At 38.1% G+C, this 16,571-nt stretch overlaps 1 protein-coding gene across 1 annotated transcript in view; it reads left to right on the forward strand.

Annotated features, from left to right (window-relative positions):
• Nucleotides 1-16,571, forward strand: part of COBL (cordon-bleu WH2 repeat protein) — a 169,064-nt gene that overhangs the window by 100,141 nt on the left and 52,352 nt on the right. The window contains 1 exon segment of the mRNA XM_082044127.1: nucleotides 16,079-16,217. Coding sequence (XP_081900253.1) covers nucleotides 16,079-16,217 — 139 coding nt within the window.

The raw sequence follows: 16,571 nt of genomic DNA on the forward strand, positions 1-16,571 counted from the left end.
ATACCAGCAGGCAAAAGTATCGCAACTGGATGAGAACATCTACCGCTATTACCTATAGAACTGAGGTTTATCTTAGGCAGGTGTCTAAAACCTGCTTGATTAATATCTGCTTGATCCACCTCTATAAGCACCGTACTCTTACCAGCTCACTGTCCTCTACGTGTTCCTTTGTGCATCTACTGCAATTTATTACTGTGAAAACTCCACTCTGATCAGTCCTGTGTCCTGAGAGGAAGAGTTTCCAATTGCTTTAGATTTACTTACTTGGTTGATGCTACTTTTGTACAAATTATTATAGTTGTACTCAGGGGAAGATTGGTTGTTTTTCATACTGCAGCAGAACAGCTTTGTGCTGTTAGTGTTTTCTTCCTTTGTACCTTATATTTTTTCTATACTTCTGCATAAGGTGAAAGGTAATGAGAAGTTTATGGTGGAGACCACCTGACAGTTGTATTCTGCTTTAATAAGGAGCCCAGAATTCAGCAGAAGGGCGGATGGACTCAGATTAGTTATCTCCCTTTCACAGGTTACACCTAAGCCAGAAATGTCTAGTAGAAGTCAACAAGATATGAGTGCATGTTTTTTTATCATCTTTCTGAGAGGAAGGGAGGTTTCGTTTTGACTCAGAGGTCTTCTGGGTGAGGTCTTCTCAACCTTTCTCTTATGACACATTTCCTTTCTCTCTTAAGTGTTCTGTGAATATATTTTTGTTTTGCCTTTTTTTTTTTTTTTTCCACTGTGGAGCATCCAGAAGCCTCCTTTGAGAATAACCGATACTTTTTTCATGTTCTGAGGAAGGATGCAATGAATCAGTTTCTACTGTAGGAAAAAAATGTTTTTTTTTTAAATGTGTCTTTTGCTTTTGCAAAATATCGCATCTTCTAGCTTATTTCTCGGGGTTTTATAAATTCCTTGAGGATATGAAAGCAAGATTTGAACCGAAGGAGAAGGGAGAACACTTGACTGACTTAGGTTTTTAAAAATGTTGATTAAAAGGAAATTAATGACTGGGCTTGTACACCTTTTTAGTTTGTTCTTGTTTGGTTTTCGTTTTGTTTGAGAAGGCCTGAAATATGAACAGAGCATGCTATTTTTAAAAGTTCCTTTGTCATTCTTCATTTAGTGAGGATATGGGGAGTGTTAGCTATGATCTTCTCTGGTTTTGGTGGCAGACTTGTTAGAGCTCTCAGGCATTGTGTGATTTCTCTCGACAGCATTTTTGTGATGAAGGCAGGGTTATGGAATCTCTATTAAAGATGCTCCTTCTCCAGAATACTCTTCAGGTGCCCAAGCTGTGTAAGCAAAAGAAAATAAATTATGTTTACATAAAATAAGCATAAAATTTACATATTTTATAACCTTTTTTTAAAAAAAAAAAAGGTCAGCAGGTAGTCAAGAATGTATGAGATATCCTTTCATGATTTAAGAATAATTTCCAGGGTTCTTGAGACAATAGAGGGGTAGTAGAGCTGCTAAGAAAACTTGTTAAATCATGCTGTCTTCCTGTTTTTTTTATTAGAGTTTGGATATTAGGTGCTGGAGTGCACACTGTACTGCTGTACAATGCCAGATTAGGAGGCCAAGGACTTTTTACTCAAGTGGCATGAGGCGCCATTTTTATAATGTCAAAGAGTAGCTGAGTCTATCCCTGCTTGTTAATACAAAAATATTATTAATAGATAAACCCGTTAAAAAGGGGATTGTATCTATTTCTCTGTATTTCATATCAAATTCATACAGCAGTGGCTTATTTTGGATGTACAAGACTGTAAATACCATATAGTTATTACGAAACTTTCAGTTAGGCTTTTAGTATCCATCTCTCTTTGGGGCTTTTATTCCAGCCATTCTGTCTGAAATCTTATTTCAAAGCTTATTTACTTAATTTGTGCATTTCTGTAGAAAAACATTGAGAGTAAGATGTTGAGAGTTTATGGATAAGATGGGGTCTTTTTCCTTTGTTCATATAGACATATAAAAATAATTTATTTTGCCATGTTGCCATAAAGACTACCTTACTCCTTGGCTGGAGAATTGTCTGCTATTCTCCTAGGATGGTTAAACAGATCTGCTTTGGTTTACATTTTATATAGGTTAAGGTTGCCCACATAGGCAGGTAATGAGCATCAAGCTTGTCTAATAACATAGATAAGAAATGCACTTTAGTTCCTTTGTCAAAGGAGTGCGCTCCAGTTCCTTTGTCTGAGTAGTAGCTGTGCAAAGTATGTTCAAGATGATGCACCGGAGGCCGCAGTTCTATCTGAAGTGGAGAAGATTGTGTAAAACAACTGTATCTGTATAAATTCTCTTTCTGCTGTGTGGAGCAAAGAAAGAGAGAAAATATAGCTGAATACTGTAGCTGAATGCTACTGATGCCACACTTTCGATTTTCATAAAGAAATTCAGAGAAAAAAGGTGGAAATGATGTTTGGAAGGTATGAGGGAAATCAAGAAAATATAAGCCTCCTAATGTGGCATATGTACTGGGAAAATTACTAGAAACACAATAGAGAACTAAATTAATTTATATCTCTATGAAGATAATGAATAGGGTAAATTTAGCTTTAGTAAAACAGAAACCTTGCCTTATGACTCTCTTAGAGTGCCCTTGACACATTCAGCAAACAGATGGATCTTTGCGATCCAATTGATAGCAGTCTGTCTGGGTTTCTGCAGAGCTTTCACCGAGGTCCCTCACCAGGGATTTCTTAAGGAAACCAAGTCTCCATTCCATAAGCAGGATGGTCACCTCACTCTTAAATAACTGACAGTACAGAAAAGAAAAGAGAGATCACAGGTTAGGAGTAAATTATCTGCTCATCTAGTGGTGCAATGTTGCAACGGCTGTAGAGTATTTGAGGATCCATGTTCACTTTATTAGGAAGTGATCTGGAAAAAAGCAGTAAAGTGACAAAGTTTGTTGGTAGTACCTGAGTTACCTGGATAGTAAGGAAGAAGGCTGAGTGTGAAGATCAGCTGCTGAAAGACCTTGTGAGATTGAGCACTGGAAGCACTTGCAGGTGAAAGCAAGTAGCATTCTGTGTAGGTAAATGTCAAATTATGTACATGAGAAAACACCACTCTTCATTTTCCCTAATACCTTGTAAAATACTGGTCTCTCAGCTGTCAGTAACCTGTGAGGAAGATCTTAGGATTGTAAGACATACTTCCTTGCAAAAAGTCAGCTCAAAGCTCAACAGCAATCAAAAAATAACTTTCTTATGCCATCTTAAATACTACAGTAGTGTTCCCTTTGTTTCGGAAGGGGAAGAGACTAATGGAGGGCATCAAGGATGATCAAGAGTGGAGTAGCTTAATACAGGGACAACTGTGAAATTTCAATAAACCATGATTCTTTGTCTTGAAAAAAGTGGCATGAAGACTACGGATAGGGATTTGATGGTTCAACCAGCCATTACAATAACATTTTAAGCTAGTAGGAAACAGGCAAACCACACAAAAACAGAGAGTATGGTTCTTCGTGCAAGCAGTAGATGTGTGAACTACATGCCAAGGGTTGACGTAGATGCTAAAAGTTTGCATGGGCTCAGGAGGAGACTGAACCAATTCTGCAAGGATGAAAAATCCCTTTCAAATTTTTAAATGTAAACCACACCAGGAAGTCCCCAACATGAAGATGGTTGGTGGCTGCAAAAGTATTAGAAGGTAGTATTGAACATAGCTTCCCTTCTGTCTGATACAGAAGCCTGAGCAGAACCCTTGATGTAGCCCAGTGTAGCTATTTTTTGGAAAATAATTGAAGAGATTCCTGCCGAAATATTTGTCTCATGTGATCTGATACCACTCCAGGAAAGTCACTGGCAGCATTCTCAGTGACTTCACCAGGCCTTCTTATCACTGGTAATGAGATGCACAGGCAACGTGTCTCTCATTAGAAACAGAAACAGCTGTCTTTGATTGCTATTCCAAATCATTGCTCTCTTTGTTTTGTGCTCATAAGTGCAAAAATTTGCACTTGCAGAATGAGACCGTAAGTTTTGCCAGTAAATCATATCAGCAATAAGAATTTTCCAGCATGAACCCTAAAGCAACCTACTTGGTGTTGTAAAGACTTGATCCCATTCCATTTGGAATCAATATCAGATCCAGGTCCATGCCAAATATTCTCTAGATTGTAAGTCTTGTGCAGTGATCAGGCTTAGCAAATGATGATTTCTGCCTTTCAGGAGACAGCAAGACAAAATGATCTCATATGGTGTGCTACTTTCCTGGATCTATCCAGTTTTGCCTATAGGATCAGGCAATATCTCTTTAAGAACAGTGTATAAGGGCGGAGCTTTTCTTAATGACTTCCAGTTAATTGCCCTGTGTTGAAAAAGACGTGCAAACTGTTGCCCTTCACAGAGATGAAATTCTGTGGTGACATATATTAAGTTTTATAGAAACAATGGTCTTTGTAACTGGTCGTAAACCTAAAAAGTTTTATCTATTTAGTATTTCCACTGGAGCTGGCCTTGGCCGGTGCTATCCTACTGCAGAGTCCATTATCAAGATGTACTGGCACCAATTAGTGAGTACTAAAAGAGGTCTGTGGTCCTTAAAATGCCCTATACCACAGTAAATGACTGAGAAATTAGAACACAGAACAATAATTTCCAATTTGAAGGTGACTTGTTAATGTTTCCCTAACGAGCTTTTAGACATGACATTCAGTTAGCTGATTGAGGAGTATACAGACTTGTTCTTTTCATGTCTGACATAACAGTGCTTAGATGGCAAATGTGAAAACAGTCGACAGAACATCAGATAATATTTGCTGTGCAGCCTGGATGCTTAATCTGGCTAGACAAGTACACTTTAGTTTTTATAAATGATGCAGGCCCAAATTAAAAGACAGAAGAGTGCAGTGATGGTTGAAGGTTTATCTTGCTGTCATGTAAATTATCAAATGTAGGAAAGCTCAGAAAAAGCTGCTAGGGAAAGGGAGTAATTTGTACCTCTTTTCGTGAGAAAAACAGCTCTAAAAATTAATTCTGGTTTATGCACATTTAATCAAACATTAATTGTTTTACAATGCTTATCAAAGGTGACAGCTAGAAGATACAGGCACTGTAGTGGCTACTTTCTCAGTATCTTCAAAGAGTGTAAGTTAAGGATATTTTACATTTTAATATTATATTATATTATATTATATTATAGAATTCTCTTTTTTATATATCTAAAGAAATTTCATAGTTTCAGTCCAAATTGCCACCCATCCTCTTTAGAACTCCTAATGCTCAACTTTGTGTTGCTATGCATTTATTTACTAGCAGCATGTGTCCCATTTTAAAAATAAAATTTAAGAAAGCATTTTAATAACTTTAGGCAATGTCTTTTAGGCAACCAACTTATTTTCCAGGACTTTTTGTGTCCCTGCCCTTTTTAAAAAAATTCTAATTAATATACTTATTTTCTGACTATCTTGTCTCATAATTTTAAATAATGTATCCTTGCGTGATGAATTATTTAAAAGGAGTCTTAGCTTTCTCAGTCACGAAGTGATCAAGTGCAGTTGATTATATTTTTTTTCTGAAGTTTGGCAAGTATGAACAAGGATGTCAGTGTAGAATTTCACTAGAGATTTTGATGTTATCCAGAAGGTGCAGGCTCTCAAAAGTGCAAGGGGATGTCAGACTGCCTTTACACTGGCCCTTTGAGAATCTGTCTTTACTCAGATAAAGTTCACGGTCAATTAATAGGTTTTGCACCAGAGGAACTTCAAATTTTAAAGTCTACTTTAAAATGATGTCTTTTTCTGAAAGGAGATTATTGCTGCTTTAGCTTGACGAAAAACCTGTTGCTGCATAAAAGGAGTCCACCGTGTGGCTTTATTGCATTGGAGAAATAGTTATGTTTTGCAATTTTGTGTATGAAATGGTAGCAATGTCAGTTCCCCAGGCATTTAAATTGCTTTACCTACTTTAACTGAAGGCTGGACTGCGTGATGTGCTGAGTGTTCCACACTGTGACTTGGATAAGCTGTTACTGTAGAAGGGTGAGGAAGGTACTCTACAAAATTTTGTAAGGTCCCTCTGTGGTCTGATTTCCTGTTGTTCTCTGCAGAGTAGTCCAGTCCTGCCCTCTAACCTGTGTAGATACAGTCTCTGAATTGACATTGAAGTCAGAATGACCTGGTGATCCTTAATACGTTATAAGAACTCAAGTAAGCTGAGCTTGCAGTCTCTTTATTTTACCATTTAACATACATCACATAATAATCATGCAAGAGTATGAGATTTCTTTGACAGGGGAACTTCTGATTTGAGATAGCAGTTAATAAAATAGATCGTCATTTTTTTTTTCTTTTTTTTTTTTTCAAGAAATCATACAACTTCAGAGTCGAGTACTTGAATAAAGTACAAGAAAAATTCTTGGAATAGTCTTTTTGCTAACATCAATAATGTTCTTGGTCTTTTGCAATAATCCAGTTGCTTCTGGCTGTGAGTTCATGGATCACCTGCCAACTGTTTCTGAACAGACTATACTACCTGTCTTGGGAATAATACCACGACTTGCCATCTGGTGAGATCGCTTGACCTCCACATGTGGTCTCTGTCAAGCACTTCATTGAAAACTGGCAAGACATCAGGGCCCGAACATACTGTTCTGTGCAGCCTTGAGTTTTGGCGGGGTTGCAACATTTAGTAAGTAAAATTCATCTGGCTTGCAAGTCACAGACAAATAGGACAGGCTGATGTCATCGTAAGCTTTAACTCTCATTAAAGAGAAAGTATTTGTCAAGTAATTATTAGGCTTTGCTGGGCAAAGTATTTAAGGGAAGTTAATAGACAAAGGTCATTTTAAGCAGCAAGGCTTCTGAAGAACTGGCATTCAGTAAGCAATGAAAAATGACCCTAACACTGGGCTTAATTTGGAAACGGGATTTGTGTTGTTTTTCAGATTTTGCTTGTAATTCCACATTTCTTAGATCCCAAATGAAAAAGGTAAAAATTTCTAGAATAGAAACATTAACTACGTAAACACATTCAATGAAGATCAGGTTTAATTTAACAGCTTAATGGCATTGCCTTCTGGTCATTGTTTAGCCAAATAAGAAAGCAAGAAAATGCATCACAAATAAGTACAATCTAGTAAAAATGGTCCTCTGCTACTTAAAGCTATGTTTTGTTTGAGTTAATTCAGTTATATCCCAAAAGTAATGGAGAGGAGAGGAGAGCAAATCCAGTACCTCTCACTGCACATCGCTTCAGTTTTTCACCTCTTTAGAGGGTGGATGGTGCAGGTCCCCAGGGGCACCTGATTTTGTTTGCAGTGTGCTCACCTTGATCAGAACATCACAGCTCAACAGACACCCCTGAGTCTTGCTCAGCCGTATATTGCTGATACTTCCAGGCATGGATAGCAAGCAAAGTCCCATGGTGGGTTTCTCTAACATATTTTTGCAGCAGAGTCTATTAGTAATTTTTGATTATAAAAATCATATACTTGTGGGGAGGAACTTCACGTAGATCTCTGTTATGCTACAGTCCCTAGTAATAAATCTAATTGCCACTCTGGTACCACTTTGCTATTCCTCCCTCTTCTTGATTTATGAAGTCGGTGGAAGTCGGGGCTTCTGGCAGCCCTTTGTGAGTGCTGGAATGAACTAGGCTGAAATAAGTCAGGTATGTTTTTCTCTTAATTGAGAAGCCTTCTGAGGTGATTGCCTAGGACTTAAGACTACGCAGTAGAAATTCAGTTTGGCTGTCTCTACAGAATAAAATTGTAAGAGTAAAGGGAAACTTAAGCTCCAGGAAGATATGTTTCTTAGTGGCAGTAGAAGAGGTATGGTTCTCCTTGTTACTGGTCAAACATCTGTGTGATTGCCTTCCACTTTCTAGCCCTAACAGATTTGAGGCCACAGCCCACCCTTTTGGTAGAAAATAGGATGAAGTTGCAAAATAAATTTTGCACATCTTCAGCTGGCTCACAACATCTCTCAGATTTTTAAGAACAGAAAAGCAGACCAACGAGTCAGCCAGCCTGTAATCCTGGACGAGGAGGGAGGAGGAATCCTTTCCCAAAGACAATGATTCAAGGAGATACATTGATCTTGTCAAACTCATTGACAAAGCTGTCAGACAAAATACTGAGCTGAGGTCCTACTATGTATTTTAAACTTACACTAATGTTCATTTGTTCTATTTATTGTATTGTTCTAACTGAAAAGATAAGCACAAATATGAAATGAAAATTTGGAGGTGGCTTTTTTCATTTTTGTTTAACTTTTCTAGAGAATGAATCTTAGTAGAAAATCAGTTTCTGGTGGGTTTAAAATGTGATTTTTAAGTGTTTCAGGGTTTTTGGTTTTTTCCCACTTTAAACGAAGACATCAATGAGGAGGATTACATTGTATTCAGAGAAACAGAGGAAGTTCAATTCCATGCCAAAGCAAACATCCGCAGACTTGTGTAGTCTACATGTTTCAATGCATGTGAAAATATTTGGTGTTGTAGAGTGACTTCCTTGGGTGGAAATAATATTGCAGCTAGTAATGAGATTTTGCAAAAGAAGGAAATCACAGCTATCTTAGTAATTTAACATTTCGAATTTGTTTATGGATAGTTTCCTGTCTGACACATTTAACTGAGCAAGTTAAAGTGTTTAAAGAAGATTAGAATGACATTAATTTTTAACTGCCCTTGACCATGACATTTCACAAAGGGTGTGTTCAGTAAAAACAGATGGAAAAATGAGCTTGCCCCTTCACCTTGTGGTGGCTTTCTTGTGTCAACTGATTTAGCTTTCTGTCACCAGTCAGCTGAATATTCAAGGACATCCTTGGCTTTCGTCTTCTTCGTTGTATGAATAAAATAGCACAAGAGCACAGCAATTTCTGTAAAATCCAGAATTGCTAAGCTTTTTCTCTGTTACTAAGACTGAGATGGTTCTGCAGTCACAGCTTCGTTTTTGGTAATGAATACTAAATTTCATTACAAAACGCTGCTTAATACCAGAGTTACATAATGAGAAAAAAATTTGAAACCCAGCAGCACAGAAGTAGGCAAAACAATACAATATTTTTTGCCATCTGATTAAAATATTAATGGTAAGGGTGTTTTCAGGCGAGCAGTGCAGTTTGTAGTCCAGTTATAAGCCAGACTTCCCACTTTAACACAGCACCTGAACCACTTCCAGCAGCACAGCAGCTCAGAAGCTGAGGCCATGAGCATGGCTTGGGTGCAACCATCACGTGGGCCAAACCCATGCCAAGGAAGCCTGGTGCAGAGCCTCAAATCAGGAGGAAACACCCTGATACAGAGCGACATCATGTCACGGCACAAACGTGGTTGTCCTGTTCGTAGAGGCTATTGGTGGCGCGCTGTGGACTTGAGCTCATGTTGTCAGTAGCTTTGGAACCTCCCATCTGCACTTGTTCGGTATGAGAGCGGCATGTTCTGAGTAACGCGAGCTGTTGGGTCTTGTTGGTCCAAATGTCAGTCTTGCTGTCACAGCATGCGTTTCTTAACTTTGTATGGCTTATTTTAAAATCTCCCTTTAAGTTTATTATTGTTTGTTTTACTGTCAGCTTTGCGAGATCCGACACTGGAAAATCAAGATTTACAGAACTAAAATGACCAACCCAGAAAACTTGCTTGCTAGTTTCTGAAGTGTAGTTATTTCTTTGCATTTTATCAAAATGACAAGTTTTCAAAATAATGTCCTCTTCAGAACTGTTCCCATGTGCTCAGTATTTTAGTATCTCTGTGTATGTTGTTTTTGCAATGCGGTGTTGCATTGCATGGGATCCTAGTAAGCATTTTAAATAACCCACACAAATGCATTGTGCAGCATAAGGACATGTTTTTGGGAGACATCAGACTGCTGTCTTTGAATGTCATTTGTAATGTACTTGTGGATTAAACATTCATTTTTTAATCAAATGAAATGGGGTGCTACCTAATAAGGAAACAAATTAGAGAAGTTCAGTGCTGAATAGACAATAGAATGTGACTTAAAGTGGTCAGCCTCATGAATTGTTCATACACCCAGTTTCTTTGAGAGCTCCCTGAATTTTTCTTTGTCAGTGTATGCCAGGGAAAAGCCTAATGATATATGACCTGTCCAGGGAATATTAGACATGTGAATAAATGTTTTTTAAGACACATTAATGTTCAGTTGGGACTTCTTGTGGTTTATAGTGCTAGGCATGTTGAAGCATCTGTTGCCCTGTGAAAATGCAGAATCAGCTCGATAGAGTAGCTTTTATATCATCAAGTTTAGTGGACAGATTCATGTCTCTCTTCTGCAGCTGAAGGATTTATTTCTGATTTTCCTAGAACAGCTCCTCTTGGATCCAGAGGTTTTCTTCTCCTCTTTCTTCTGGTTTAAATCATGCACAAAATCATAGCAAAATATTTTTGAAAACTCCCAAATAATAAAACTTACATGCCAACCTACCACTTGTCTTTCACACAATGCTACAGAAGCATCAGTGCAGTTCTGGTTATATCAAGTGTTAATAAAATATGTGTCTTTTCTTTTTACTTCTAGCACTTCTTGTAAAATGACTCTTAATTAGTTCAAGATTGCTCAAAGTGCTTTGTGAAAGGAAGAGGCTTGAGATGGTCACACACATAGTTTGGGGTGATCCTGTTGTTTCTTCAGTTGTGAGCTAGCTCTGAATTTTTCTGTGGATCATATTTAAACACTCTTCTAATTCGGCAGGTATTCTGACCCCACAAAATGTCATCACCAGCAGGTGTATCAGAATCTGTCTTGCTTAAATCGGAGTGTGTGCCTAGTCGGTGTTGGATGATAGAAAACAGTTTGTAGTCAGGGCATGCCAGTGATTGAATCCATGTGTTCTTTTTCCAGTCCTTTTTATTTACTTCTAAAAATAATTTGTACAAACAATCACTCACTGTTTCTCCAAACAGACATTTTGTATACAAATTAGACAGAAGTCACAACAATACTATCATTCTATAAAACAATAAAACATCCTGACATGTAGTGTTGCATAAAAAGGAGAAAGCAGCAAAAGAGTATATGAGCTTTTTACACACAGTTTATATCAAATGCTATACAATTTTTTTTTAATTTGTAGATGCTAAACCACCATGAGACATCCCTGAAAAAAAATCCTAATGCTGGTAGGATATGTGTGTATTACCTGTAGCTACGATGTTGCTGTAAGGCAAATGTTTCTTGTCATGTTTATGAAAATATTGAAGAAGATTGGTTTCAATTTCAAAATACAAACTATACAGTTGGGTTTTTTTTAACATCTCGGTCACGTGTTGACTGCATCCACTGAGGGGTTTTCTATTAAGACACATTTAAAACTGCTTAGATCTGTCTGTCAGTTGTCCAGGCTTTCTCCAGTAGGTGTGGATGCCAACTACAACAGACACCTGCAGTTGTTCAGGGAAAACCTGTTCCAGGTAACTCAAGAAGGTGCCGTTTGCTTTTAGTGTGCACGTCCAAGGAAGTCTTTCCATGGCAGTTTTTAAGTTGTTCTTCCCTGCTTGTGTTCTCAGTTGTGCTTCTGACTTGAGATCACCCAGCTTGAAAAAACAAGTTCTTTCTCAGTCCTGCAAAAAGTTTGTGTCTCTCATATGTCCGCTCTTCTCCATAGACATCAGTCTTGGGAGAAGGAAGAAGACATGGTTTGTTCCCCTGGTCTCTGTGTCCCAACTCGGTAGTCATTGAAGACTATCAAGTCCTCCTCGGCTATTCAATAGATGGGCATAATGTGTTGCTTGAAAGGCAGTAGTTGCCGCAAGGCACTAAAGTGGCCTTCAACATCCACTTTAGAAGCTATGCAATATTTTTCCCTAAAGCCCACAAAATCCAGCAGGGCTTCTAGTGTTAGCTTAAGGATTTTTACCTGGCCTTATCACCATTTTGGAACACCTTGCTAGTTGCTGAATTCTTTACTGGTCGAGATATAACTGCAGTAATTGCAACGTTAGAGTGCTTTGCTGTTTGCACAATGTGCACTTTCCAAGGTTGCATTAAGCCCAGTCCCTTTGCCTCTACCATCTATGGCAAGAGCGTGCGGGCTGTCCTTAACGGAGCAGACTTCGTACGTGTGGCTTTCCAAGTATGCTATAGTAGAGTCTTTAATCTGTTTTTGGAAACAGTAGAGTGAGGTTTCCTTCTTGCTCAAAGTATTGGCTCAGGCAACTGAGGTACATAGTCAGTGTCATCCAGTGGGTTGCAAATGTCAGTAGATGCTGGAGGGACAGAGGAGCACAAATTAGTGATATAGTTTCTGGCTTATAGAAGGACGCTCAGTTTTGGGAGCAGTAAACCTGCAGTAAATTTAGGCCTAGTCTGGTCTGTGAATAAAAGAAAGGTGGGATTTGCGAGATGACTTAGCAAGTACTTACACAGATAAACATTTCTGTTAGAAAGATTAGTAGTGAAGGGTTGATAAATACAAAACGAGTGTCTGACCTTAAGCAGAAGACAGGCAAGGAGTGGAGCTCACGTTGGAGCTTTATCTGAGAATCTCCTTGTCTTTGAATGCTTGATGGATTTGTAGTGGTGGTGGCCTTTGTTTCCTTGGGCCTCCATTAATGTTTTTTATGAATTCATATTCAGTGCAACATAACCCAAAGAAAATACCGAACTCTTACACGTGAGGAAACTCAATTTACACATCCACTTTTAGTGTATCCACAGACCTTTTGGAAATAAGGTGGCTTTCAAATGCTACTGATTGAAAATTTCAAGCATTAGCTTTGCGATTCTTTTCTACACAATTTTGACACATAACCTCCTCATGACATTGTTGTTATACTCTAAATATATTCTAAAATCTCATCTGAAGTCCTCAAATTTAATGAAGAGGTTGAAGGAAACAACAAAAGGAAAACCCATTCAGCACATTCCTTGGATACTTTGTCTGCAATATTGGAAGTATTTTTTCAAGCAGGGTATGAGCCATGACATGAATTTAATGGAAAATTGGTTTTTTTGCATTGTATGTGGCCTCATCAACATGGGAACAGAAGTGACACTATTTGTCAGTCTTAGGTCCTTTTGGTCCACATTATTAATCTCTGGTTCAGTTGTTGATACTAATTCTAGTCAGGGAACGCTTAGTAACGTACTTAAACGTTATGTATTAGTTGCATAACAGAAGCTGACGTAATCATTTCTTCTGGTTAGAAATGATACTTAGGTGAAGCACAAATGCTAAGACTAGGAAATATTCTGTTACGCTCAGAGGGAGGCTCCTATAACAATGTTTGTATGGGAAATTACTTCAGATACTGCTGTTAAGGCCTGATTTCTTTACAAAAGAAGCAGCCAGCCATAACAAATTATTTTCAAGTTCTATTGTTTTGGTATACACAATTGCAAGAAAGAAACAGAATGTTCTTTGTGTTTTTTCCATTTATGTTTAGCCTCATAGGTTTACCGAGGTTGGCATTAAAGAACTACTTTAACAATTTTTATGACCTGTTCTTGAACTAGACACTTCTTATATACATTGTAGTGTGGCTGGCTTTAAACAAGCTTTTCATCTTCTTTATGGTGTTTGTGAAGTATTCTGCACTTAGCTGACAGTATAATAAAAGCATTTTTGTGTGTATATATTGCAGCTGAGTATTAGCTATTTTCTACCCTTTTCTTTAGCAGTAGCAGTATGTCCATCCATACATCTATCTAATGTTTTTCAGAAGACTCAACTAAATAAGAATACATAGAGCTGGAAAAGATAAGCTGGCTTCTAACGAGGGTCCTTTCTTCTTAGTAAAGCAGTAACATATCTTTGAGGAATTTGAAAAAACCAAACTGACAACTCATCTGGCACTTGGGGAAGGGTGATCAGAGTTCTTTATTATTTCAAGTAGAAACACACATTTACTTTCTACCTTGATTCTCAAGATTTCTTAGATTTATCTTTTAAATCACCAGTCCATCCATCTTTTTGTCCTCAAGTAAAATGACCTTTCTGTCTGGAGAGACAGGAGTGAATATGGAAGCTGCAAAATGCCATTAAGTAACCTCAAAAGTCATGACTTGTGCTTGTGAAGTGTTGGGGAAGTTCAGACGCTGCCTGTCTCCCAGGTGATCCAGTTTCTCCATAGCTACTGAATTTTGGAGACTTCAGATTAATCGAAGCCTCCACTTCGATAATTTTCTCCTTTTTGTTAGGTAGTATCCTGAAGAATCAAGATAGAGTATTAAGTGCTGGCATGTACTTTAGTTGTTTAAAATGCAGTGCAGAAGAACGTGATTTTTTTTCCAGGCACCTATTTGCCTGTTTCCAGCTCAGTATTGGGTATTCTGTTTCTATAAGAACTGAGGGGAGTGGGATTCAACTTCAGTTGATTGCAGTCAGTTCCTAACCACTGGCAGGCAGTTTTTTTCATCAGGAGAGCTGCTCCATCTTATTATGGAGTAACATCATAACCTTGGGCAAAAGTGTTTCAAAGGAGCTCCAGAATTTTGCTGTATCCTTTCCTGAACATTTGGCCTGGTGCTCTTTTCTTGATAGAAATCTAATTTCTCAAATGCTGTGAAGTTTAGTGTCAAAAACTGTGCGCTGTAGCCCGTGGACATTCAGTTCAAAGTGCAGAAATAATCCATGGTAGTAGGAAGCAAGACCACAACATCTTTCTTTCCCACCCTCTGACCCCTCCACATTATAGAAGCTGTTTGCTATGAAAGCTGCAGCTCATCCTGGTTAACATGCTCTATGTCCAGTGCAGTTACTACCAAGTTTCTCCATATGCAGGTTCACCAGGAAGGCGTGGAAAGTGTCCAATTGTCATGTGGCACAGTGGTTAAAGCATTAGCCTGATGGATGGGAACTGAATGTTCTTATTTTATAACCTAAGACCCTCCTGAGTGCTTTTGAAAAGGAAGACTAAGTAAAGGAGGCTCTACTCATGTCCTACTCTTTGTAAAATTAATTTATTCTCAGAGTTTTCACTCAAGAACGCATCTAAATGAGTGTCTTTCCTCTGAACTCTGATAATAGCTTTGAGCAGTGTGAAGCTACTATTTGTTTAATGAAATCTCCCACAACAAATGTATTTTAAGGGTTCATTAACCCTCTGGATTAAAGGAAAGATTATTATTATTGTTTAGTCCTTTGAAATATTAGAAAACCACCAGGCAGTTTTGTATATTAGATATCTTCAGCTATGGGGAGTATGAGGATGGACAGAGAGTGAAGTGATGCATGTGAATACTGAAGAATACCAACAGCATGCCATGTGTGGGCAGCTCCCATTACCCTCTGCCTCGGCTAAGCCTGGTTCTGTCTAGTGTTGTCAGTACTTTTAAAATATAAAAAATCAGTATATTTTCCTACATGGTTGGTTGGTTTGTTTGTTGGTTGGTTTGTTTGTTTGTTTTCTGGAAAAAGGAACTACAGCTAAGTTCCAACAAGCTACAGAAAATATTACACAGCCCAGTGAAACCCAAGTCATTTGTAATAATTTTTTTTTTTTGTATTTTTAAAAGCAGTGTAAACTGTAATGAAGTCTTGGCTTGCCAACCAGCATGTTGCAATTATTGGAAGCCAAGGTGTTACAGATCTTCAAAAGTATGTCTATGAAGTCTAGTAGACATAACTACAGCAGAGTACGGTATAATCTCATATCATCATGCAAGCAAACTTTTAACTCTGGCTCTTCTCTCAGAAGTCCTTAAGCAAGAATTTGAGAGGAAAATCAAAGAAATGAGAGTGAGTTTACTCCCTACACATACAGATGGGAGTATTTAACCATAATAAAAGGTCTGAAGAAACCAATGGAAAAATAAGATGATACTATGGCTCAAGCTTAACAATACATGTAGTGTCATACTGTGCATTGCTGAGTGTTGGGCTTTCTAGTTCCCTTTTACCAAAAACATCAAATGTCTACCACACTGGTACTTCTGCCATGACATTCATCTGCAGTTCTTTTCCCTTTCCTTCTCGGAGTGCAACATTACTGTAGCCCTTCTGATCAGTCTTTTTAATCTGTTCTCACTATAAATGCTCATTATAAGTATACTGTGCTGAGAAATTAGGTCATACGACAATCGCCTTTTTTTTGTTACTGTCAGTTTACAACATTGACAAAACATGCTGTTTACTGTGCCTATTTTTCAACTTATCTAGATTTCACAAGGAGCATCCCTGAATGATTTACACAAAAAGAAGAGGCGTGCCCCTCTTCCACCAGCTGCATCTGCTCCACCTACTCCTGCCATGCCAAACAGGACAGAAGAGAGGGAAGACAAGAGGAAGAGCACAATGGGTGAGAGGTGTTCTTCTCTTCCGTGTAATCCCATGCATGTGCTTTTAGTGCTCCCTGTTTGAAGTTTCCTTAATTCCATTATGCTGTGAGCTTGAAAACTTTTTTGACTTCTGAGAAAAAAAAGCATTTCTTTGCAGAATGAAAGTCTGGAAAGAAAAGTTTGTATACTACCTCATTTTTTTTTAATGACACCATTCAGAGTAACATAGGGTAGTAAAAGGTAGATAATACTTATCGGATGATTTAATGCTTGGTACAAAGTGGATATCCAAAAGCACAAGCCCTGGGCCTGTTTTGCGCCTTTAAGGTCATGCTTGTTTTGCTAGTAAATGTAAGTACAGAAATAGTAAATGG

Source organism: Streptopelia decaocto, assembly GCF_964273445.1.
Source record: "Streptopelia decaocto genome assembly, chromosome: 2".
In the NCBI taxonomy this organism is placed as follows: domain Eukaryota; kingdom Metazoa; phylum Chordata; class Aves; order Columbiformes; family Columbidae; genus Streptopelia; species Streptopelia decaocto.